Source organism: Phycodurus eques, chromosome 14 (genome assembly GCF_024500275.1).
Source record: "Phycodurus eques isolate BA_2022a chromosome 14, UOR_Pequ_1.1, whole genome shotgun sequence".
NCBI classification, from domain to species: domain Eukaryota; kingdom Metazoa; phylum Chordata; class Actinopteri; order Syngnathiformes; family Syngnathidae; genus Phycodurus; species Phycodurus eques.
Window position 1 is genome coordinate 1953961 of NC_084538.1, and position 26040 is coordinate 1980000.

The 26040-nt window shown below is 44.8% G+C and overlaps 4 protein-coding genes across 7 annotated transcripts in view; 1 reads left to right on the plus strand and 3 right to left on the minus strand.

Annotated features, from left to right (window-relative positions):
• Nucleotides 1-49: 49 nt before the first annotated feature.
• Nucleotides 50-1775, minus strand: mrps26 (mitochondrial ribosomal protein S26). Its single transcript, XM_061696068.1, has 4 exons — nucleotides 1417-1775; nucleotides 587-733; nucleotides 333-456; nucleotides 50-237 (listed from the first exon to the last, which is right to left on the minus strand). Exons 1-4 carry the CDS (start codon nucleotides 1620-1622, stop codon nucleotides 106-108), a joined length of 609 nt encoding a protein of 202 aa, XP_061552052.1. The 5' UTR covers nucleotides 1623-1775; the 3' UTR covers nucleotides 50-105.
• A 1353-nt stretch (nucleotides 1776-3128) lies between these two features.
• neff2 (neuronal intermediate filament family member 2) lies at nucleotides 3129-6518 on the minus strand. The gene is made up of 4 exons (XM_061696901.1): nucleotides 5902-6518; nucleotides 4930-5301; nucleotides 3817-3941; nucleotides 3129-3189 (listed from the first exon to the last, which is right to left on the minus strand). Exons 1-4 carry the CDS (start codon nucleotides 6457-6459, stop codon nucleotides 3129-3131), a joined length of 1116 nt encoding a protein of 371 aa, XP_061552885.1. The 5' UTR covers nucleotides 6460-6518.
• Nucleotides 6519-9139: 2621 nt separating this feature from the next.
• Nucleotides 9140-9850, minus strand: LOC133412613 (nanos homolog 1-like). The gene has a single exon (XM_061696069.1). It carries the CDS (start codon nucleotides 9833-9835, stop codon nucleotides 9257-9259), a length of 579 nt encoding a protein of 192 aa, XP_061552053.1. The 5' UTR covers nucleotides 9836-9850; the 3' UTR covers nucleotides 9140-9256.
• Nucleotides 9851-15279: 5429 nt separating this feature from the next.
• The window catches only part of alms1 (ALMS1 centrosome and basal body associated protein), a 19574-nt gene continuing 8813 nt past the window's right edge, over nucleotides 15280-26040 (plus strand). For 2 of the 4 annotated variants that reach the window (XM_061695408.1, XM_061695411.1), the window contains exons 1-10: nucleotides 15280-15428; nucleotides 15600-15684; nucleotides 19570-19692; nucleotides 19777-19897; nucleotides 20827-21248; nucleotides 22012-22202; nucleotides 22837-22990; nucleotides 23746-24309; nucleotides 24525-24640; nucleotides 25667-25923. In XM_061695408.1, coding sequence (XP_061551392.1) covers nucleotides 15678-15684; nucleotides 19570-19692; nucleotides 19777-19897; nucleotides 20827-21248; nucleotides 22012-22202; nucleotides 22837-22990; nucleotides 23746-24309; nucleotides 24525-24640; nucleotides 25667-25923 — 1955 coding nt within the window. In that variant the 5' untranslated portion in view covers nucleotides 15280-15428; nucleotides 15600-15677. Of the gene's footprint in view, nucleotides 15429-15599; nucleotides 15685-18218; nucleotides 18285-19569; nucleotides 19693-19776; nucleotides 19898-20826; nucleotides 21249-22011; nucleotides 22203-22836; nucleotides 22991-23745; nucleotides 24310-24524; nucleotides 24641-25666; nucleotides 25924-26040 lie in introns of those variants that run through there. The other 2 variants (XM_061695409.1, XM_061695410.1) reach the window with 2 other exon arrangements.

Genomic DNA, 26040 nt, shown 5'->3' on the forward strand with positions numbered 1-26040 from the left:
GACAATTCAACAGCTGGAAGTTGTTTTTTTTTGGGGGGGGGGGGGGGGGGGGGGGGGGGGGGATGCATCAAAATCCACTTTGCTGGTATTTTTTGTCCCATGTTGTCAGTGCAAAACTGTCTGTTTGACAACTCTGCCCTTCTTGTCCACAGCAAAATTGTAATTCTTCGGGTTGTCCAGCGCTTCCTCGATGCGTCGGTCCAAGTTGTCCAACGTGATGAAGTTCTTTGAGTCCTCCTGTGGCCAAAAAAACCAAACAAACGACCAATGTGAAAGACAGGTAATGTTTTTTGTTTTGTTTTAAAAGTATTGTTTGTGGAATTGGAGCGTACCTGCAACTGCGCTATTTCCTCCTCTTTCTGCTTGATGAATTCTTGCTGTTGGTGTTCTCGCTGGAAAGCCTCTTCCAGCTTCTTGCGTTCCGCCTCTTCGGTTTCCTTCTGGATCCTCACAAGTCTGGATATAAAACACAAACAAGCACACAAAGTGTTACGTTACATGGTATGATATTTTAGCAGTTTACTTGTGCGTGTACATATTTGACCCGAAATGCGTCCAAGTGAAGTATTAGAATTGGGTCGCTCACCGTAGTTGGAGCAGGCGCAGGTTTTCTTGGCAGTTGAAGGCCATGAGGTTCTGGTGTTCCTCCGCCTCCTGCCGCGCTCGCTCCTCCGCCATGGAGCCCGTCTCCTCCTCGTACTTCCTCCGCAGAACCTCCTCCTTGAACTCCACACTGAAAGGCGTGCCGCAAAAAAAAAAAAAAAAAAAAAAAAAAAAAAAAAAAAAAAGCTGTCAACTCACTAACTCCACCTTTAAAAGCACTCTTACACTTCAACAAATTGCTCGGAAATGCACACTAAGAAAAACAATTAATAAAACAATTACATTTTAAAACATTGATTCAAACTTAAAACAAATATTTTTAAAATGTAAACTTAATGAACTTATATTTTAAAACAGAAAAAGGACATTGCATTTCAAAGTTAGAAAATTATATCAAAGCGTAAATTAATGCAAATATACACTTATTTTGATCAAGTGTTAAGGCAAATATATTCAATTCATTATACTTAATTCGTAATTAATATCAAACTCTTGAGCGTTTACAAAGTAAATCTCGTGAAAATCGGTTGATAAATGAGCATGTTACGACTCAATTTCAATGTCTATGCATTGCCTTTGATGGGAACGTTGACCTCCCCAACATGGCCGCCACGTAGGCACGTCAATTAGCCGTGCTGCAATAGCACGCTGGCATATCTAGCTTCATATCTATGGGGAAAGCAACGTTCTCAAACCCCATTGGAACACTTAGCATTTCGCATTAGCACGACAGCCTTCACCCACCACGACAACCACAATAAAGGTTTACTAAGTCTTAAGAGTCGTTTTCCAGTGTAAAGCCTGGCTACCTACCGCAGCGCCCTCATGATGAGCCTGTAGTCGCCATATCTCTCTCGCAGCACGACCATCTCCACCGGGTCCACCGGGGGAGGCACTTTGACTCGCCCCTGCTTGGACTTGGCCACGGGGTCGGTGCGCGACTTTCGCCCGCGTTGCGGCTCCACCAGCACGGCCTGTCTGGGCGCCAGCAGCCGGGTGACCCGCACGCCTCGGAACATCGCTGTCGCCGTTTGTAAGTAGCTTTGTCGGCCTTGTTAGTCGCTTAACACGGCCGCTATTATAAAGTTGAACCAGTACAAATGGGTCACGCTGACGTTTGACAACATTTAACGTCCACAGGCGGCGGCCATCTTGTGTGTGGGTGTCCTCTGACCAGGAAGTGATCGGAAGTGGAACCCGGAAAGACCTTTCCTCGAGACTCTATCCCCATCGGTTGCGGTGAGTTTTGTCATTTATAGTTTGATAAAAACCAAGACCCCTAGAACTTTTTTTTTTTTTTTTTTTGCAAAAGTACTCACACTCTGTACTTACGTAGAAATACAGATACTTCTACTTCGCAGAGCACACACAACTGTGCTCATAAGTTTACATACATTGGCAGAATGTGTAAGATGTATAGGCTTCTCTTTGTAAAGCAACTCATGCTAAAAACAACAGCAACATTTTGTCACATTTAGCTTCAAGGTTGAAAAAAAAATGGTGTGGATTTTTGAGTCACTTTTACATTACAATTTACATTTAAAATTAAGATATAATTAGCATTTAGATTTAACATTTAGGTGTAACATTTAATAGTTTGATTTAACTATTTAAGTTGACAAATATTATTATTAAATGTGCAAAAACGTGACTCAATAATTTAGTTAACTCAGTTTTTTGGTGAGATGTTTTTATTTGAACAGTTCTAAAATGTCTGGTGGAAGAAATCAACTCTGCTGGCAATTGTTACGTAATGCAAGGGGTCCAAACAGGGCAATTTTAATGTACTACGAAAATACATTTCTCTCGAGTGGCCACTAAAAATATAAACACCCTCATTTATTTTGCCTTTACAGGGAGAGGTGTTTTGTTATGTTTCGTCCATTTGTGAAAGCCAGACTTTGTTTGCTGGTATAATGTGTACATCGGGGGAATAAAAAGTGAGTCATAAGTCAGTTCTTTTTTTTTTTTCTTTTTTTTTTTTTTTATTGGGCTTGTTGCTTGCGGTTACAGTTTGTTTGAATTCCGTTTCGTGTTGGAGCTTAGCTTAGCTTAGCATGAATTTCTGGCTAAAAAAAACAAACAAACCCAAAACCTTCGCAGTGAAGACGCCAGCGACGATTACGCTTCCTCTGCACTTACACGTTTGATTTTCAGTCGCTATTTGGATGCAAATGTGTGTAAATGCAGAAGACGATGTCAATAAATGTTTCAGGGTCACTGGCTCTTTTGCTACTACGACTACGGAGTTCTTAAAGTCCAAGCGTCATTTGCGCCCTTTTACAAACAATTGCTCAAGTGTTTGTACGAAGTTTCCTGTTTGGACTTTAACAACAACAATGCTTCATGCAGCGCAGCTATTTTGTACTCTTTCTTTCTTTCTTTTCTTTTTTTTTTTTTTTAAATCTTTCTTGAAGTGACAATGTGTGGAGAAGAAGGGGGACTTGTGGTGTCTTGAGACGGATGGCATTTTGAAGACGGCTTGCAAACGCGGCGTCGCGGTTTGAATGTTGCCGCTCGGGTGCTTAGCGTGCGGCTGCAAGGGAGGGATACGACAGCCGCAGCTCTTCGCCTTCCAGAAGTTTCCTAAAAAGACGAAAATGGGAAGATTTCAGCGGATGGAGAAAATAGCGCCAATAACAAAAATAATTAAACCTTTAAATGCCAGTTTTATCGAATTAATTATAGAGTTTTAAAAAACAACATGAAAAAACACAGTTCGGTATATTTTTCTGCTTTTTTCTTTTGCTCATGAATTACAGAAACAACTTCAGACTTGCTGACAACTACCGAACATGATTTAAAAAAAATATATAATAATAATTAAGATTTCAATGTTTTAAATGCCAGTTTTATTTTTCATTTTGTAGAAATATTGAGTTTTTTTAAATTACCTAAAAAAAAAAAAAAGTGACTTGTTTTTCATAAGATAGATGTTACGGTGTTGGGACATTGTTGGCAATTGGAGTCTTGGATGTGTTAAAAATTAGCAACAACATTAATTTGACTGCATTAGTATTTGTTTACGGAGTTCCAAATACTCCCTCTTGATTCCTGGTACATTTATATATTTCTTTCAGCTTTTTTATGATTTCAACCCTTTAAATGTTAGTTTTAATTATTTGGAAAATTGAGTTTTTGTTACAAAAATGACAAGCCAACAATTAAGGTGTGTGGTGTGTGTGTGTGCGTGTTAAAGTTTCTGCGTTTGACCTGTACGCGGCTATTTCGATGTCCAGCGCCAGCTTGACATTGAGAAGGTCTCGGTACTCCCTCATGTAGAGCGCCATCTCCCGCTTGGCGTCGTCGGTGTCTCGCTGCAGCTGGTCGATCCTCGTCTGGGAACGCAATCCAAAATATTCATCTGAAACTTCGAAGGACTTGGGAAGGAAGAAGTCGTCGTGTTCTGCTGAGACTTTACACCGATTTTATCGGCCTCATCGGTATCGGCCGATAATTAGCATTTTATGCGGATCGGCTTGAATGTCCTAATTCGCCGATTGATCGGCTCCGCAAAAGATATTTACTCGGCGTCGCCATCGTGCACAGTATATTTGAATCCAAAAGCTAGTTTATGTTTGGCACGTTTCTGAAGGACATGTTCAGGAATTTGTCACCTTCTGAGCTGTAACAGAGGCGGGACGGTGGCTGCGTGAAAAGGGAAAGCGGGAAGCCGGAACGGGTTTTTACACTCACTTCTTGCTGTGTGTTATGGCATTATCCCGCCTTTGTTGAGTTCCGTGTAAAAGTATGCTGCGTATACTTCTACGGCTCTATTGCGGCACATTTTTGGGATCTCTGTGTGAAAGGTACCAACACGGAATGTGGGAACGAAGTCAGCCTGTGAATGTTCCACCTTCTGAAATGTCACAGAGACGGACAGCAGCTTTGTAAAAGGAAATAATCGAAAGATGGAACAAATTGTGAAATTCTACCGCCTTCTCTGTACTGTATTTGATAGAACTGACAAGATAACTTTCCAGCAGGTACCACGAGATCAAAGACTTTTCCACTTCTGTGATAATATCAGAAGCAGGAAAATGAATATGTGCTGTCGCAAGGATTTTTCTGGGTCTCTGTGTGAACTGTACCAACATGGAAGAGTGGGGACAAATTTGACCTGGAAATGTTTTAGGGTCGTATCAGACATTTGGGATGTCGGCTCTTTAAAAAGAAGAATAGCGGAAAACCTGTAACGAGGACATGAAGTTTTAATGCTTGACACTACGGCATGATCCCGCCTTGGCTGGGTTCTGTAAAAAAGTCCGCTGGATTTCTCACTCACTCTGCTACGGGATGTTTGTGTGAAAGGGGATGAAAGGTCACCTGGTACTTGTCCACCTCTCCGGCCTGCGTCTCCTCCAGCTCTCCCAGCTCCTCGTCGAGCGCCCGGACGACGTTCCGGAGAGCCTCGATGTCGGCGGATCGGGCCCGGAGCATCCTACGGTACTCCGCGGTCTCCTCCCGGACGGCGAGCGCGGCCCGACGGTCCCTGCTGGCCGCGTCCTCCGCCACGGCGCACTCGCTCCTGAACCGGGCCTCCGCGGCTCGCGCGTTCTCGCCGGCCAGCCGCTCGTACTGCGCCCGGACGTCCCGCGCCGCCGCCCCCGGTCGGGGGGGCCGCTCCGCCGCCGCCCCGACGCTGACGTCGGCCGCCTCCAGGTGGGCCCGCAGCTCCGCGGTCTCCTCGGCGAAGACCTTGCAAATGTCACGCGGCTTTGAAATGACATCAGGCAGGGGAGTCCAAACTACCGTCTGCAGGCCACTTTTCATCAAAACAACATTCGACACAGCCTGCGGCACTTTTCAAGAAAGAAGCGCTGTTATTACGACTAAAAATAAACTTGTTTTATAGTGGACAAGAGCTTTTCTAGATATGTTGTGAAGATGCAAAGAAACCACAGTGGTGTCTTGATGTTTCATTCTTTGCGTGACCACACTCACAATCAAAACAAAATACCCTTCATTCATTCCAGGAAAAAAAAAATGTATTTAGGTTCTATTTCAGTAAATGTATGAGGATTTTGGTTCCCTTTGGGGACTATTTTGGCAGCTTTAAGGGTATTTATTTTGGTAACATTTAGGAGTATTTTGGTAGATTTGAAGTGTATTTAGATAACTTTTAGGGATTATTTCGGCACATGTAACAGTATTTATTTAGGTACGTTTCAGGGGACTTCAGATTTGTTAGGTAACTTTTAGTGAGTATTTCGGTCTGTTTTCTGTTCCGAAGTCTGCCGGGCCTTCTGCAAATAAAGTGAAGGACCCGTCTGAAAACGGCGAAGGACAGCCACAGACCTTGTTGAGGAAGACGATCTCGTCGCTAAGGGAGTCCACGGCGGCACGGGCGTCGAGGTAGGAGAGCGCCGCCCGTGCCGCCTCCTCCCGGGCCTGCAGCAGGGCCTCCCGGGCCTCCTCCCGCCGCCGCACCTCCTCCTTGCAACGTTCGCTCGCCCTCTCGTGAACCTCCTTCAGGCGCTCCCTCGCCGCCTCCATCTGCATCTTCTCCCAGCTCTCCGTCTCCATCTCGGCCCTCAAAGTGCGCGCCGCCCCCTCGTAAACCGCCCGCAGGCGGGACGGGCGGCTCCTTCGCCCCCGCGGCCCTTCCGACTCGGCCAGCAGCGCCCGGTTCTGCAGCTCCAGGAGTCGGACCTTCTCGATGTAGCCTGCGAAGCGGTCGTTGAGGACCGCCAGCTGCTCCTTCTCCCGCAGCCGCGAGTCCAGGTCCCTCCTCTCGGGGGAGACGGACGGCCCCGGGAGCCTCCCGCGGGACTCCGGAGCTGCGGGAGAGGACCGGGACGGGGACGAAACTCTGGAGTCGTCGCGAGGTCGACGGCGGAAGACGGAGGAGCTCATGATGGTGGGCTTGTCTTGATGGGAGTGAAATGGATGTTTTGACAACAAGTCCCCCCTCGTTTTGCACACCTTGGCTGAGCAGGAGCCAGCGTTTGTGCACTGCACCAGCTCGCGGATGCTGCGCGACGCACATTTTGATATACACGCATACCCCCACCCACGCGCACGCGGGGCTGACGTCAGAGCCGGCGAGCCAATCGCAGACTGCTGCAGTGAAGACAGCCGAGGTTGGTCTCTTCGCTCTCTTCTCAGGCAAGCGTGCGAGCAAAGTACAGGTCACCGTACAGTACGAGGCCCGCTTTGTTGAACTAGTAGTGACACTGTACTAAATAGTTGGGAGGAAATAATACTTTTTTAAAAATCACACTTTCTATGAGCTGCATTCATGGAGCTGTTTTTTTCCCCCCTACATTTGCTTACCTGCTAATGTTATGTTGTGCATCAAATGATCCTCTGCTAAATATGTATATATATTTTTGGCTTTGACACGCGAGCGTTAACTTGATATGAGCGCGTGCAACGCCTTAACAAGCATGTTGACATGAACATTTTTGAAGAAAAGAAACAAAACAAAAATCATAGTTCAATTGTAAATAAAAGACAAATGAATTCAGGAATTCGAATTCAATGTTAGTCGTCAAATCTGGCATATTGTATAGCTGGTCGACTGTCGGTCTTATCACTCACCGTTGGCGTCTTGATCACGAGGTGGCGCGCTATCGCCGCAAGCTATCCTAATGTTTTCATCTCGTTGATGTTTCTCTCATAAATGCACATTTTTTTATTCAGAGTTTATGGACTTTGAATATTCCCCACGCCAGTCACGCAGGTAAAAATAAGTGCATAAAAAACCTTTGCTACTAGCACACTGAGACTTTGGAATGTCGCTTCTGTCAAGCTTTTTGAAACATTTACAAGATTCAACACAGCGTATTTAGAAAATAATCTGGTTTGTGATTGAACTGCACCGTTTTTACATTCCATGATGCAAAAGACGATCCACGTGAAAAAGTCGTATATAAGACATCCATTGAGGCCACACACACAAAACACCGCCAAAAATAAGAGCATATTCCAAGTATTTGTTGTGCGATGTCGGTTCAGGCGTTCGCGACTTTCATTTCACACGAGGAGTGCGGCACGTGTCGTGAGGTCATCGTTCATCTGTTCCGGCGCTTTGGTTCTTTTGCAAATGTCCGTTCAGAGCGTCCGACGGTTTCGAGGTCAAAACGTCGCAGACCTCCGCCAAGGCTTTTTCAGCATGTGTTGCCAATGAGTCATCTTTATGGCTAACAAAACAACAACAACAACAACAAAAATAAAACACAATCTGGCACTGTGGGATAAATTCTGCGTTTACACGTGCCATAGGGATCAGACCCGGATCATGTGGGTCAGACACTTCATTCCAATGAGATAAGATGGCCTGAGATAGAGACTGTATTTTTCAACATTTTGTCTCTATTTGAACATGTAACATTTGGTCCAAATGTGAAAATTGGAGCAGATCCCGATTGAACTCGGTTTGACATTACAAAATGTTTACCCTGCGTCCACATTGCAAAATTATTCAAATTGGATTGGATAGGATGGACATATTATTACAGCCTTTTAACATTTATAGTTCATTTAAATGTGCAGAATTGGATCGAATCTGGATTCAACTTGATTTGACATCACTGTACACACACAGTACATTTTAATCAAGTTGGATAAGATTTGACAGAAATATTGTTTGAACAATTGTGTCATACGCCATATGAACATTTTACATTTGTCATACATCCGCAATTGAAATCAGATCCGGATGAAACTTGGTTTGACATTAGCACGTCTGACTATGTGTACACACAGCAACTTTCATCCAGACTGGATTAGTCTGGATTGTCTCTGTAATGTTACATTTACATTTGGTGTAAATCGGGATTTGGATGAAATTTAGTTTGACATTTCAGTGTCCACATTGCACACTTCAAAGTGAATGAGATTTGACAGAAATATTATGATTATGAAGTTTGCTTTGACATTACAGTTTTGGGCTTTGTGTACACAAAGGGGACTTCATTCAAATTGGATACGATTGGCCAGAAAGATTATGTCGACATTTAGTCTCTAGAGGTCATCGGAACATGTTATATTACTTTCAAATGTGCAGAACTGGATTCAACTCGGTTTGACAACACAGTGTAAACATAACACACTTGGGTCATTTTGTTCAAACACGAGGGAACATATGACAGAAATTAGATGATTTGACCTCGTCTAAATGGTAGGGAATGTTTTGTAACATATTATGATGTCACTCGTGTGTGGGGGGGAAAAAAGGGGATATATATGATTATTTAAACATCTTGTCTCTTATTAGCCATCGCAACACGTTCCATTTATATTTGGTTTAAACACATAATCACGATCTGATCTGGATTCAATGTGATTTGACAATTCATCATCCATCATTTTGAAATTGGAAACCACAACCAAAAATGACAAAGATTATTTGAGCTCAAACAATAGATCAAGTTTTGGAACATGTTATGACAGCACTTGTGTCAACCCCCCCACTCCGAACAAACAAAAAAGTGGAAAATTGGGTCTCTAGTCTGAAACATGTTCCACTTACATTTTGTCCAAATGTGCAAGCAATCTGGATCAGATCCGGATTAAACTTCATTGTGTTCAAATGGGATAACCAATCAGAGAAACGAGATGCCCTTGTCTCTTGTTAGCGATTGGGAATGTTTGGGAACGTCACGAAAGTTCGTTTCTAACCTCCCAAATCCTCGGACAGGCGGAGAATTCAGGAGAAGAGTTTGAGCCCGGCGCCCGGCGACCTGCCTCCTCTGGCCGGCGCGACCCCGTCGTGCCCCCCGCCGGGCGGCTCCCTGCAGGCGGCCAGCGGGCAGTACTTGACGGTGTGCGCGCCGTCCCCGTTGGCGCCGCACAGCGGGCAAGTGTACGCCCGCAGGACGGGGCACAGCACCCGGCCGTCCGCCGTCTTCAGAATGTGGCTGCCGTACACCTCCTCCGGGGCGCCGTTATTGCGGCAAAACACGCACAGCCTGGCGTCGGGCTTGCCGCGCGGAGCCCGCTTGCAGCGTCCGCGGGCCTCCGGAGCCTCCGCACACATCGGCGGGCAGCCGAGCGCGCGGTCCCCGTCCCCGGCGAGCGGCGGCCGCCGACGCAGCGGCGAGATGCGCTCGCGGAGCTCGTAGGGCGAGTCGTCCGAGGCCAGCCTGGTTTTCGGGGACTCCGTGATGGCGTCGGGGCTCCGGGGCCGCCTCGGCGGGGCCACCAGGGTGGACAAGCCCAGGTAGTCGTTCCAGAAATTGAACGTGTGGTCGCACGGAGACAAGTAGCCGCGCTGCACCAAATCCATCGCGACGGGCTCAGCATGGGCGCCCTTGCGGGAGCTTCTCCTCCTCCTCCTCCTCCTCCAGGTTCCAGCGTGCGGGGCCGTCGACGTGCGGGCGCGGTTAAGTGAGCCGCGGGAAGGGGGCGTGGCTTCGCTTCAAGTTGACCAGCTCCGGCAGGGGCGTCACTACTCTCGAAAACGGGGGCCCACGGCCACGCAAAACATTTCCGATATTATACACTCCTGCTTGCATTTTTTACAATTAATTTGATGGACAGTTAGCAAATAAATAGTCATACAAATAAAAAAAAAAGTGGTGATTTACACTCATTGAAAATGGACGGCTATTTGATTGACAGGCCTCTCAAACACGGTGGCCTTTTTGACCGTGCGAATGAATTCACAGTGAGTGAATGTAAAGCAAGGACCCCCCCCCCCCCCCATCCCCCGTATGCACCTGCTCTCTTTCCCCCTCATAATCTCCCTTTCTTGCCATTGTGTCCACCTCTCCACAGCAGGCCGCTCATTCATATGCATGAAAAACCTCTGTGAGTGTGTGCGCGTGTGTAAAGCAGTCAGACACACGCAATCATTTGAGCTTGATGAGCAACTTGACTGCGAGCACAAAGACTTCGGTAAACATCATTTGCACACATTTGATGAGACCGTGTCTAATTGCTGACTTTGTGTGTTGGGGGCGGGGCGGGGTAGGCGTTCCTCTATTTAAGCATTGGAAGAGACTTTTATTAGTCCCGCAATTGGAAAATTCAGGTTTTACAGTAGCAGCAGTCGAGAATCAAAAATGTCAAATATCCATTTACACGCCGTATTTACGACACCAGCGTATGCCGTAACTGTACGTGAATTAGATACATACTATACAGTATATTCAGAAGTGAACGTTAACATCAGCAAGAATAGTCAGCAGCGTTGTACGTAGCAAAAAAAAAAAAAAAAGTTTGCTTGAATCTATTTCTGCTCAGGGTTTTGGTTCTACAGCGGAATTGCCGTACTTCTGTTAAGTCAAGGTAGCAATTTGTGCCGATGAAGTACAGTTTGTTGAAGTGATTCATCTCGACCGTTTAGGATCTTTGCATGTCAGGGAGGAGCCACGGTTAGCTTGGGTTGTTAGCAAGAGTCTTCGTTGAATGTGTATGATCAAATAATACAAATAATCTGGAAGCGATTTTTTTGTTTAAATCACAAATGTTCCTGTTCTGTTGGCAGGTACGCCACCGTGCCGCCCTGCCCTTTGTCCTGCTTCAGTACAAAAAAGGAACAAAACCTGTTTAATTCTTCAACTGTGCTGTGTGCGTGCGTGCGCGCGCGTGCGTGTCGCACGTGCCAGCTGAACACCAGCCCCCCCACCCACACTCCCAGACGCAGCCCCTCTTGCATTAATAGCATAAATGGATGGCTTAATGCGTCATCTTTCCTTGGACGTCCCCAGACACACGGGGGAGGAAGGAGGTGGGGGGTCAGTTGGGGATCTGATCCCTAACCTCTGACCAACTCACCACCCCATGAACGCCCCCCGCCGCCCACCCCGGGGAATATGTTCGTCACGGTTGCTCCATCTGCGCCCGCCGGGACGGCGGCATCGGGCACCCGGGAACGAGCCAGGGTCGACGGGGAACTAAGAGGGCGGGGGGGCGGGGGGGGGGCACAGCAAGTGCTTTGTCACCAGCTCTGGCAAACGCTCCTTTGCTAGTATTGAACCCGCAAATTCTGCCCCGCCTTCGACCCCCTTTCATCTTTTTAAACCTCCTGATGAGATGCAAGAGGGGCGCAATAAAGATAAATGCCGATCAATTTCTGGAGCCCCCCCCCCAAAAAAAAAAAAAAAAACAGACTGCGCTCTGGAATATTAATAATGTGAAGGTCACATTGGGTGTTTTCAAATTGACCGACGAGGTCAAAAAAACAAAAAAACAAGCAGTAAAATAGTTAATTTTAATAATAAAATAAATATGCTTTGTATTTTTATTATTAATAATTAGTCATCAATTCAGCAAATATTTAATAGAATTTCAAATTGTTACATGTATGTGTAAAATATAAATAAATAAAAAATATATGTAAAATTGTTTTGTTTTTACTAACACCTATTTTATTTACAATAAATCAAATAAACAATTATTTAATGAGATAAAGGACTGACAAATCAACACATACATTTTAATTAACCAAGTTGAGGAAAAAAATGTGCAAATGAGCGCAACGATGATTCAAGGATTCTCGATCATGTACGTCCGTGGTCCGTCTGCCGCATATGCAATATTTTGAATACTTTGGATACTAAATAATGTTGCTCGTCATTATTTGTATTCACGTAGGGCCTTTCAACGAATAAGTAATATCACAATAAAAAAAGAAATCATTCAAATGAATTAAATTAATAATGCATCACGTTTGCGTCGTCGCCTGTCACCGGGTAGATTTCAAAGGGCGCTCTCGTAAGTGCCCCATTAGCGCGTATTTAGAGTCTGTCGGCACAATGAGGCGGCGAAGGATTAGCGCTGGATGGGATGCCCTCTCCCCGTGCCTCGGCCGATTTACCGAGCTGCTTTTTGTGAACAAAGACCTTGGAAATGAATCCTGTGACATTGGTGTGGTGCATTTGAGCGTGACCTTTGACAAGAAGGAGCACCGAGCGCAGACGTAGACTGCTACCTTAGCCGTCCGCTCGCAACAAGTCCAAATTGTTCGGTTTTGGATAACGTAAAGTCATCCAAGGCAAATGGCGCCATCTGTGGTTTGCGATCAAACGTCCTCCTCGTATTCGGGACTCGGACATCTCCGTGAAATACAGACGAGCGACTGGATGAAAAGATCATCAAACGCTAATGGCGAGACGAGGGCTGCTCGAAGCGAAACGCGATCCCGAATTTCTCGCGTGGGGGAAAGTCGTTCGGTGGCGACGTCGGCGCCGCGTTCGTGGACCGTCGGGGTTAGAAGAATGTCCACGTCCGTATGGGCCGCCATCTGCTTTCACCTCGTCTGCCGGCGTGTGCGCGATTGTCTTCTGCGGTCATTCGAATGTCATCAAGAAGTCGAGACGAGCTTTCTCGTTATTTTGTCCACTGTCCTATCGAGCGGCTTTTTGTGAACAAATGACTTGTGATTTCAATCTTGTGTGACCGGGTTAGTGCTTTTGAGTCGTGTTTGTTGGCGACGTTTTGACAAAAAGCAGCACCGAAGTGAAGATGTAGACGTTAGCTGACTTACCAAGCTGCTTTTTGTGAACAAATGACTTTGTCCGGAATCTTGTGTGACTGTTGTGATGCATTCGGGTGCATCTGTTTGCAATGTTTGGCAAAAAGCAGCATCAAAGTGAAGATGGAGACTTTAGCTGACTTACCAAGTTGCTTTTTGTGAACAAAGGGCGGAATATTATTTTTTTTTTTTTAGGTTTAGAAGTCGACCGAAAAGGTGTAGGGTGACGCCACAGCTTATTATGCCCCCCCCCCCCCCCCCCCAGCTTTACAGAAAAAAGAAAACACAGTTTAACAAACAAATCCTTCAAGCCATCCACACAAAATGTCAACATCTTAAATTAAAAAAAACAAAACAATTTCAACATGTTGTGATTAATTTAGTAAAAGGAAAAATATATCTTTTTTTTAACAGACAAAACAACAACATATTTGACAATTTCTTTTGTTTATGCCTGAGTCATATATCTTTATAGTACTGTACTGTACATAAAAAAAAAAAGTAAGCAAACCACCCATTTTCCGGTCATTCCGCAAAGTAACCCCTCCAAAAGAGACGCATTTTTGTTCATTTTGTTTCTTCTCTTGAGCTTTTTGAGAACAACAACAGCTGGTGGTCAAACATGATGAATGCATGTATTTGTCCGACGCGTCGTGTCGGAAAAGTGGCACGCCCGTGATCGTCCGGGTCCTCGGTCACGCTTTTTGCCCTGAAACGGACGGGATAAAGGAGGTCACGTCTTAGACTCGTTTTCGTCTTCATTTGAAATTCACCCACATGCGCTGATGGACTTTTTTTCCCCCTTTTTCTTTAATATTTTTCTTAAGTGGGGCTACATTAGCATGGCCATCATGGCGGGACAAAAGGAGGATCTCCCGCAGGACAAACGTGCACACGCTTTCCTTTTTCCTTCTCCATCCCCCGGCGAGCATTTCCGACCCTTTTGTCTGCCGGATCCGGGTTGCCACGGCGACCGAAGCCATCCCTCTCCTAAATATTCCCTCGTTATTATCTATGCTAATGAAATGCGGCGCACACGCCATGGCCGTTATCTGGCTTAATGAAACACTCTATTGTCTCGGATTCCGCTTTATTTTCCGTTCCGGCCGCGCGTTGACGTTATGCGCGCGCACGCTAACACAGCGAGTGTCCAGTTGCTGAGCGCAGCCGTGCTCCGCGTCTGGTGTTCGATTGCGCTAATTGGCCTTCCTCGTGGCGGCTGCGAACGCCCAGATTTCAAAACGCGGTTTCCTTTGTTGCAGGGCTCCTCAACTGGCGGGTCGGGGCCCAAAAATGGATCTCCGGTTTCATGACGGGCGGGCCGTGGACAGGTAGTCAAAAACAACAGGGTTTCCTCGGTTCATGACAGTACCGAGATTCGATTTACTTTGATTGTTTATATTCGTGGATATTTCATACAAATACTGTACATACTTTAATTATGACTCCACTACTTTGCAAGTGTACGTTTGCGATACACTTGGAAGTGCACCGTGATTTTGAGTTCATCCGACTGATGTGCATGCCCTAGCCACCAGAGGGTAGTGTAATATATATAAATAAGTGGGACCATAAGGGGCCAAAAAAAAAGCTTCAACAAGTAGATCAACAGCAAAATACCCCAAAAGCGCACACACAAAAGGCGCCCGTGCACTTAATATGTGCAGATCGGTGGCTTGGGCCACTCGTCGTTGCACGAGGCGGCCGATTATCTCCACGCTGAATAATGCATGAAATGACCTCATGCTAACGCAGGGCGCCTTCATCACGTCCTCGCAGCCGCCGCCTGCTGTCGGCTGCACAGAAACGGTGGGGGGCTCCCCGAGCCGGTGGAGATCAAACCCTCGAGGGCGCATCCGATGGTCTCGAAAAGTCAAACGTTGCCAACACTTTCCGGAAAGCATTTGCGGCGCTTCACTTTTGACACACTTTGGTATGGTACAGCCCTTTTTTTTTTTACGTGCATACAATTCATTCTTTCCTCAAAATCATAACATAAAGTTTTTTTAGCTTCATTTATTAAAAACTACACAGTGTTTTTTTTTTTTTTTTACGGGGTGTGTAGGTGGGGTTTTGCATCAAATTTTAAACCCACGCATCATGTGACATCGCCAACTACTGGCCTGGCATGCACATTACAGCATTTTTAATTGAATATTTTGATCTACTTTTTGTATAATATTTGTGATGTATGTGATTTGTGGTAATATTGATGTGATATTGTAAGATTTGTTTTCTGTGTGAAAGGTACCGAAAGAAAACAAGGGTGTTGAAGTCGACTTGCAAATGAGGGATCCAAAAAAGAATGACAAGCGAGACGATGGCAATTGCACTAGTAGTGGCTGGTCAATAGAGGGCGCCTGTGGTCACTGCGTTACTTTCCTTGAAGACAAAACAAAATGTAATCAAAATGTTTATAATTTTTTAGATGACTAGGACAAATGTTACTATTTGTTATTGATGATGAAAATTATTTTCTTTCTTTCATCTTATTTCATGATGTAGATCCGCTCTGGGTTCACGAAAATGTCAGTAATGTCTTTATCGAGTAATGTTTTTCTCTGTATGTTAGGAGGATAGAAGATGAGGTACAAATTCTTCAGGATGCAACTCAGACAAATCCAGGAAGGGGCCATTAATCACGCTCTAAATGTTTGGTGAGTTAAAGAATGACACGTTTGTGCGATGGAGTGCAGATTCTTAGCGTCTCGGGCCGAATTGCTTTTGCCGCGTTGTGAAATGAACACGGCAATCGTCTCGTTGAAAAATGGACCAAACCCTTTTAATGAGTTTCGGAACGCAATTAGGGGATTGATTGCTTTGCTTTCATTGATGGGGGACGGATGAATAGTCGCCTCCTCTTTTGTTCGGCAAGAGATTGACTCGGCCAATCAGCTGCAGCCTTTTTTTAAATTTAATTTCATTTTATGTTATATTTTAACTACAAAAACCTCGCGCAGATGAAACCGCTTATGGCGTCATTGCCGAATATTTTTGTATTTTCTTTCTCTATTTTGTGTATTTGTTATCTATTTGTTTGCATATTCTCTCATATTTGTTAATTTTATGTATATCCAATATTTTTTTGTTTCATTTTTTAATTATGGATTTTTTTTAATCTGATATTTTGGTGTATTTTGGCCCAATATTTATGGGGGGGGTTCAAATATTTTCAGTCTCTTCTGTAGTATTTTCTAATATTTTGTCCGTTTATGGTAATATATTTTCTTTTCATTTTTCATCTGTTTTTGTATTTTTTCTCAAATATATGTATTTCAGCTAATATTTCGTAAATATATTTTGTCTTATTTGTGTATTTTTCCATCGAATATTTCTCATTTTTATTTTCTAATATTTGTGTATTATCTGGGAATTGTTTCACTTTATGTTTTGGTCTACTAGTGGTTCCTTTTCGAGATTGGGTCGGAAAAATCCCTTTTCACGCACATGATAATCGCTCAGGACAATCTTTCAGGCACATCCGATAATCGAGCCTCTGATCGGAAGTGGGGGCAAAGGCCCAAATGAGGCCTGATAATCAGTAAGTGTGTGACCTGAATTTGGCCGTTGTCAACACATCGCACACCACAGAATCAGGATTCTTTCTCAGGGACATCCAATAATTTGGCCTTTGCTGACTTCAATCGCAATGGTGTGCAAATGCTGGAATTTGGCCCAATTGTCGCTGTGTGCGTACACCGGTTAAATGGGTTTTTCGTGACCCTCCCCCACAATTTTTAAAAAAAAATCCTTCCCAAAGGTTTGCTGTGCGGAACGTTCTAGATTGTTGCAAACGTTGTTTAGCCGCATCTCTCGCCCCCCCGTGTGTTTCCTTCTCGCTAAAATGTGTGCGCCGCTGTCGTTCCGTTCTCACGTCAGCTTGTATATGAAATAAAAGCCAAAGCGTTGCCCCGACATCGTAAATCTTCTCATTGTTGCCGGGAGGAAGTTGGACAAAACAACCTGCCGCCAATACACAAACTGCATGGGTCTTTCTTGTCACAGCCGAAAAAGTGCCATAATTCTTTTTTCAACAAAAAAACAATGTCACTCGCCATCAATCACGGCGTCACTTATTTACGACAGGAGACGCTTGTAGCGAAATGTCGACCTCCCTGCCACAGCTTTTGAAACGGCGCACTTCCTCTACTGAAGGAACGTGCTTCCTTTCATGGAAATAACCGCTAGTGGCATATCCGTCAACAGTTTTTATTTCAGGCACGCTACCCGTGTCAGGCACGCTACTTTCGTAAATTCCTTTACTGCGGCGCCTTGACATACGAGTGGCCCGAATTTCGGGTTTTTCCAGATACGAGATTTAAGACCCCCCCCCCCCCCCCCCCCCCCCAGTCATGTATTCTTTGTCATCTGCGAGGAGCTGAGACGACTGTACAGTGTATCCGTCTGACTGTCCTGTCCTGCCCCCTGGTGGTCTAGGCCACAATAGCCATTCAATTCCTGCAAAGACCGAAATGGTTGCATTCTTTTTATCCACCCATCCATCCATAATTCCATTTAATTATGCCATTACTGTTTTTATAAAGCACAATATCACGGAGTGCATTTTTTGTTATTGGAAGAAAAAAAAAAGCACATTAGAAAATGTGTTATTTTTGGGGCGAGGCTGCAATGGATAAATTGCATTTTCATTCATTTCAAAGAGGAAAGTCGATTTCATGGTACGAGTGATTTGAGTTACTTGCTTGGTCAAGGAATTAATTCCACTTGGATCTCAAGGCACCGCAGTACTTGAAAATAAATTAACATCACATTTGATATCCTATATTTTTCTAATCTTTTCATTTTGTTTTTGTAAAAAAAATAATATATAAAACATATAAAATGTAATTTTTGACTGTAAAACAAACAATTCAAAAATTTAAAAAAATAATAATTTACAGTATACTTTCCCCACAGGTTCTCTAGGGGGCGATGTCGGCCATGGTTTGCGTTCGAGAGGTCGACAGAAAGCAAAAGAGAAGAAGACTACTTCCGTTAAAAGTCGAAACAATTTTCAACTATTGTAACGGAAATTTTAAATATTGACTGATACAAATAGAGACTTTTATTTCCACATTTATTCATTTATCAATGCAGACAGGCGTATAACACTTCCTTTAGCATTTACTCGCAAAAACTTCCACTGTGCTGCTTGGATACCGGAAGTGAAGCCCGGAAGCGCGCGTCAGTGTCGGAAATACAAAAATAAAAATAAAACCGGAATAACCTCAACGCAACAAAGGCGTGCTATTCAAAGGTATGTTTATGGGCTTCAATGTCCCTTTAATGTTCGTTCTATGGACCTTGTCGTCTGCTCTCTTCTTATGTTTGCCCAACCGAGCTGAGCATAACGCGGCCAATGAACATTGAAGCTAACGCAGCATTGTTGTTAGCCGCGTCGCTAACTTATTTAGTTAAGTCACAGCAAGGGCTCGCTTCCCTCTCTCAAAGTCGTCCAAAACACATTTGGCGACGCAAATTGGTTGTTTGAAGAGTCGTAAATTGGCTGGGATGCGGTTCGCAACCTGTTGGTGGCTTGACAGGCCGCTTTTTGGCCTCTGGTCATGGTGCTCCATTTTTGGCCTTTTGGGGCCGCTTTTCTAAACTCGTCAACAGTAGATTCTAACATTGCCACCAATCGCGTTAACTCGATGATCAACACAGTGTGGAGGGATTGATGACCTCTTAATCAGAATCATCTTTATTTGCCAAGTATGTCCAAAAGACACAAGTAATTTGTCACCGGTAGTTGGAGCCGCTCTAGTACGACAACAGAGAGGCAATTGACAGAGAACACTTTTGGGACATAAAGACAGCCACTGAGCAATAAAGGGTTGCTAGTTATCTGGTAATGCCGGTACAATTTGTATTTTTTTGACAATTGTGCAAAAACATGTAGAGTTCTCTAGCACCGGGCGCAGTTTGAATGACTAATATAGCAATAGTCCGGCTCAATGACCTTTGTGCAAAGCGCGCCGAGACGTCTAGGAGTGTATGCGGTTTAAAGCGACGAGTAGCGCTATAATCTGGGACAATGTCGATTGTGCAAATGTTGCAGATACTCCTCAGTCAGTGTGCAAATGGGGCAGATCTTACTCTGGCATGAGTGGCCAGTATTGGTCAACAACAGATATGCAAATAGTGCAGAGTTGCGTCGTCGAACCAACAGTGCACACAATGTCCTGACTGATTCTTGAAACAATGCTACATTTTCGTATACGTTCACGATTATGCATTTACCGCATATTTGCGGTTCAGCATTCTTGAAAAGGCAAGACGAAAAACAAAAACCTATTCGCTGTTCTTGCGCTCAGGGCAAAGCAATAACAATATCTGCTTTAGCGCCATCTGGTGGTATTTTGGTGTCAAAGAAGTGCGTTGTAGTGAGTTGGGGTTTCATTTTGACATAAGTAGTGCTTTGCCGCCCTTTTGTGCTATTATAGGCAATTACAAACCTTTAGGTGGGGCAACATCTGTGTTGCGTTCTGTACTGACCACAAATGTTGTCATATGTTACGCCTATGTGTGTGTTTGTTTCCCAGCCGGGTGGGAATCCGCCGAGCTGTCGGACGATGACGACATGAGCGTGGACAAAGTTAGAAGTTTCCAGCGTGGCGGTCACACGAATGGCAAACTGAAGAGCAGTCCTCCGCATTCGCATCTCCGTAAGTTAGCTTTTTACAGCCTAAATGTTCTTTTTGTTTTTGGGATTGTATAAAATGAGCTGATGTTTTTGTGACATCGATCAGAGTTCCAGGACAGCGCTTTGTCTCCGACGCTTGCCCTGTTGCCAGCGAACCGCGCCGGAGAAGCCAGCGTGGCAGAATACTCCTTATTCCAAAAAAGCGATGCAGAATTTCTGCCTCTAAGGTAAAAAAAAAAAAAGAAATGCTTATTTATTGCCGCATTTTTGTAGTTTATTGTTAATGTGTCACTGCTTAAAGTTGCCCTTTCATGCTGTGAACATTGGCATTTATTCCATAATTCTGGACTTAAAAACTTTGTCTGCAGGCAGAATTCTCATTTATTTTAGGCTTATTTTCTGATGGTTTTCAGCAAGTCTTGGTCCGCCCACGTTTCGGTCGAAAACCTGCTTGATCTTGTGATGTCAGCGCTAGAAGTCGATCCGATTTCACCCTACTGTTTTACGTACTCGGTTACCTCACAAGCAAGTTTGCGGTGTAATTATCGTCTATATTCAAAGTCTGGATGGTTTTTTTTAGGCAATAACGAGCGAAGATCGTGAGGTTAGATAAATTTGTGTAGGCTTGTTTTGTTAAACTCGAGCGCCTCGCAGGAAACAGCCGCATGAGGTCAGTGATTCATTTTTGTGAAAAGGTTTTGTGAGCTGTTTATTGTATCGATTGCATCGCTCCAAAAAAAGTTGTGAAAGATGACGTAACACAGGTGTTTTCTTTTATGACGTTTTTTTTTTTTTTTCTGATCCTCATGTGACCGCGGACTTTAAGCACGACTGTCAACATGGCGAACAGCTGCCATCTCCGTGCCGTGTTTGTACCGTTTTAATCAATCATTTTATTTTATTTTTAGCATATTTAATTAGTGGTTGAATTATCGTGAGGCACTGTTTAATTCTTTACATCATATTATATTATGTAAGTACTGTATATTTTTATAAAGTGAAATGCACAAACAAATAAAAAAAAAAAATACAATACTTCAAGTCACTGGAGCTGCTCATAAAAGATAAAGTTAAAATGTCATATAAGATTTTTTATATAAAAATGATTAGTAATAATTCATTGTCGCTAAAGTCTGTTTGTGTTTTGATTCGCTAGCGCTTGTCCCGACTTTTCTGCGGGACACGAGTCTGATGAGGGCTCTCTGTCGCAGCGCCCTTTGGCCCAAGAGAGCGCGACCTCCGAGGGCGAGCTCACTTTCACGCCGCAGAAAGTCCACGCGGTCGGCGAGGCTGCCGATGTCGGTCACATCGCCTCCGGCTCTCGCGACACGCAACCGGACGCCGCCAGCGAGCTGTTGTACCGACAGCTGCTGTCCCAGAGCAACAAATCCACGGCGGAAACGTCCAAAGGCGAGACGAGCGCGCCGAGATGCCGGCGCGACGGCGCGGAAGAGTCTTACCTCGGTTTCCTGCCGCACTCCCGGTCCACGCCGGGGTTTCTAGAGCTCCCGTCCAAGTCCGCCGTCACCTCGAGGACTCTCTCCGTCATCCCCTCCAGCGACGAGCGTTCCCAACAAGGTTTTTAGAGTTTGGGAGTTTTCATTAGTTTTACTTCATTCTGACTTTTTGCTTTTCATATTTAGTTGGTTTGTTTTTAGATTGGGTTTGCTACTTTTTTGCCTTTTGAAAATGCTTATTCGTCGTTTAGTTTTGGTGTTCTGAAATGATCGATTGAATGAATCGAAAAATTTGATGACAAAAAAAAAATCAAGCCTCAATGCAAAATCAATTAATACCCGAATACTTGATTAATGGATCTAAAAATATTCAATAGCTGCAGTTCTAGTTCTAGTATTATGTTTTATGGGATATTTGTCGGGTGCGAGATTAAAAATGAGTTCAGTGAACCTCCGCATATTCGTGGTTCAGCATTCACAAATTCCCCGTTTGCTAGGCACGAAAAGCTCACCTGCAATGTTTTTGTGCTCGGCTCAAGGCAATAACAGTGTTGCTGTGGGGCCATCTGGTGCCAAGGAATTCTGTTGTAGTGAGTTGAGGAGCTTCGTTTTGACAAAAGTCAGTTTTCTGCCATCTTGTGGCATCTATAAGCAATTACAATGCAGTGCAGTATAAACCTTTTTAGGGGGTCGCCAGTTACTTGCAGATTTTCCCTACTCAGAGGGCTTGGTCTCACACAGGGCGCCATTCAAGCTAGGACTTACGGATGGAATAAACCGGCAAAGGACATTTTCACTCGAATTCTTTTTGGTTGAAATTCATTTTGTGAACAGACGATGCACTTTCAGTTGGCTGTTTCTCTTGTTTTGAATTTTCCTTTCAGTTCACGACGGGAACCCCTGCAGCGAAGTGATGCTGAGTTCCAACGCGACGGCGAATTCCGAGGCGGGCGCGTCACTGTTAGCGTCCTCTTCTGTCGTCAGCTCGGAGGTCGAGAACTACGCCGCCTACTGGACCTCCAAACCCACTTCGCCAGCCGAACAGGCAGACCTCAACATCGAAGAGAGGATTCCGGTATGTGAAAAATGGAAAAACGCGTTCTTTTCCTTATGTTTAAGGAAACCAGGACCGAGTCCTTCTAAGAAGAGTGAAAATTGGCTATATTATTTAGTATAAGTTGTAAATATACCTCAATATATCTTTCCAAACTAAAGCGTTCACAGAAAAAACATTTTTTTTAGGGTGATGCTGTAAGATGAGTTAGAAATAATTGTTTTGGGATCGTAGTTTGGAGTGTATTTAAGCATTTTGTGGGGACGTCCGTTAATGACAACATTTTTTGCTATTGACGTCGTCAACAGTGAAGGTTCACCGTAAATGACAATGATGAAAAATCAAGGCCGGTCAAAGGTATTCCATTTACTTTGTAGATTTGTCTTCTATGTGAATTGAGGAAGTTCGCAGGTGGTACATGACTCGTCGACGTGGCGAGTTTGGGGGCGGGGCTTTTGTTTGGGTGTTGACGAAAACATTACAGACAGGGATTTTATGAAGACACGTGGGAACTTGTTGGGGGAAAAAATGCTCAGTGTGTCATTTAAAAGGGAATCAAATCAAAATAACACACATGAAGGCCCTTAAAGGTGTTACATTTTTTTCATCAAAGCACATCAGTGTATTTGATGTGTGGCGCTTTTATATTTCCTAGCTGTATCTCCAAAACCTCGGCATTGACCAATCGCCCGCCGACATCTTGACCGCGTTTGCGCCCAGGGGACCAATCAGGGAGCCGGAATTCTCCCCCAGCGATCTCAGCACCATCAAGGATTCTCCGGGACGCACGCCCACGAAGTCGTCCGAAGGTGAAGAAAGCTTGTTTCCTCTCGCGTCGCTAATGTTCCACGATCTTTACAGTGGGGATCGGGCAGATCATTTTTCTGCGGATAATTGATGCCCATTAGAACTTTTTTTTTATCCCAAAAATTCTTGAATTGGTCATGGAATGATTGTAATTAATAAGTCAAGGTAACACCGTGAACACATTTTAAATCACAGATTTGATAAATTATAAAAAAAAAATTGTGATTAAACTAAAAAAAAAAAAAAGAGCATTATTGTTTTTTTTTATATATATTTAGTGTGATTATTACGAAAAGTAAACAAATATCAAATTAATTGGCAACTATTTTGATAGTTGATTAATCATTTGGAGACCTTGCTTAAGTTAAAGTTGTTCACGTCTTCAGATTTCAGCCTTCGCAGAGTAAATATTCTCCGGTTTGCGTCGTCCTCCATGAAAGCAGACTGATTATGTTCGTGTTTTGTCAAAATAAGAAATTTGCAAACTTGTGCTTTCACTTTGGAAAACAAGCGTCAACATTTTTGCTGACTTTCTGACATATTATGGACCAAAAATCAATTATTACAGTAATGGTTAGTTGTAACCCCCAAAATTCAAATTTGCACATGTACAGTTAAACTGTACAGTTTGCACATGTACAGTGTAACTAATTATTTGTAACCTCTATAACCAGCCCATCGTTCTGTTTTATAATGTAAAGGGATGTTTACAGTTTAATGTTGTTGAGCCTAATAATGTCTTGTTTTGGAATTGCAGCCGGCAGCCCTCCAAAAGGAGAGTTGACGGACTCCGCTACGTCGCTCCCTTCCAGCCGGGGCAGTCTTCCGGTCGCCACCCGCCGTCCTCCCGCCCTCCCGAATCCCCGCTCGGCCGAGAGTTCAAGTAACCGAGCTCGCTCCTCGCCGTTCGCGGTCCGGTCGTCGTCTGGCTCGGAGAAAGCGGCAGAAGGTCCCGCGTGCGTGAGCTCGTCGGCAAAGCTCACCGTCGCGCCGCCCGCTGTCGAGATCGGGGATACGGCGTCGCCCCGGCGGGCCGAGCCGGAAGGCTGCAGCGCCGCCCCTCGGTCGCCCATTGCCGTCGGACCGCCGCCGGCCGCGGACGAGCGGGAGCCCGCCTCGCTTCCCGCGCATCCTTCGGACGCGTCGGACGAGGAGGTGTCGCTTCCGGACGGTCTCGTGCCGGTCCCGGAGGACCCGGAGGATCGATCGGCGATGAGCGACGGGAGCGGTCGGAGTTCGCTGACCGTCCGGGTGGCCGAGCTGCTGCGGGGCGGATCCCCTGCCGCCGGCGTCTCGGACCGCGACCTCCCGAAACACAAAAGTGAGAGCCTTCGCTTGCTGTCACAACTTTACAAGAGCAGAGTTATTGCGTGTATACGTTTCTGTCAGTAGGGGGCACTTTTGAGTCGAGTACAAGAGAAGACCTGCCTCCCTCTGCTTTTTTTCGGGCATGGCTTCTCTGTGAGGCTTTTTGCGGGTCGACTCATGATCGCCATGTATGTTGCAGTGACATCACGAAATGTGTTTGCCTTCCAGAGAGCTTCATCTTGAAGCTGTCGGAAGGCCATTTTGACTCGCTGGAGTTGGACGAAGAAGATCGGCGACGCATCGAAGAGATCAAGGCGGCGATGCTCTCGAACAACTTTGTGACGGTGAGGACGCACGTGGGGTCGCCGTGGCTACAAACCACTGCAGTTTGAACATCAAACTTGCGTTCGCACAGATGCATGAACGCATTAGATGGTTTCCGAAAAAAAAAAAAGCGCAAATCTTGTGTCAAGGTAGAAGTACTGCTTCAACTCTTAAGTTTAAAAAAAAAAAAAAAAAAAGTACTGCACTGAATTTAATGTTCTTAAGTACATCAGTAATTGAGTGTTTCATGTCAATTGTATGCAATACACATTTTGATAACTTTGGAGATCAAAAATGGCAAGAAAAAAAACCTGTACACAAAATAGTTTCCCTCTTTTATTAACTTGCATCATGCTATCAAAATGTGTTTACTGTTGTTGTGAACTGACGAACAAAAAATGCTAAATTAGCTAATGATAACAACAAAAAATACACCTTAACGCGTATGTGTTTTTTGAAGACTAAACACAATTTTTGAAAGCCAGAAGCTGGTATTTTTGAGACTGGTACAAAATGCCTTTGCCACAAATTTGTGGGAATGAATTGCTTATAGTTACCACAAGATGGCGGCAAAGTACTAAAAACGCAGAGCATGAAGAAAAAAGCATCAATACCATGCTTCTAGCATGTACGCGATCATCAACCCACGTTACAGAAATGACGCTGTTTTCGGTAGTTCAATTATTCAGCGCAAACAAATGGCCTGACATGAGGATCATCAATCGTATTAGCGCTAACCAAGCGGCCCAAATAACGCCTCAGCACAAACTCACCTGACATCACATGCAGGCAAACAAATAACACATTCAACTCTTCTTTCGACATTTACATTGCAAACGTTTTTAGTTTAAGAATTTAAATGACTTCATGATTTAAGTGGTACTTTTATGTTACTTTTGTGTTACTTTGGTACGCAAGTCAGGTCGGCGTTGTCGTCTGCGGTGTTGCGGGGAACGTTCGAGAGCGTCGCGTTTACAAACTTTGCAGTGCACCCAAATGCATCATTCCTTCTTTCTTCGTGACGTCATCACCTTGTGGCCCTCCAGAGCGAGAGCAGCACGGACACGGAGACCACGGCGGCGTCCGGCGCGTCGCGGCCCCTCTCGGACCTGGCGGGCGCGTGGACACCCGTCCTTCCCGGAGCCGAGCGCACCTACCTGGATGCTCGCGAGATCGCCGGCGTTGACGTCAAGGCGCACACGTCCATCACGATCGCCGCCCGTAAGCGCCCCGCCCCCGCCGCCTCCTCGCTGCCGCCCGAGCCCCTCCTGCACGCCCAGCTGGATGCAGGGTTTGTACGCAAGTATGCAATTTCATTTGATACACTTTCAGGTCTGGAGAAGTGGAGAAAATGGTGGAAAATGTAAATATGTTTCCATATTTCAAAAAATGGCCTTAATAAGAAAAAAAACATCCATCC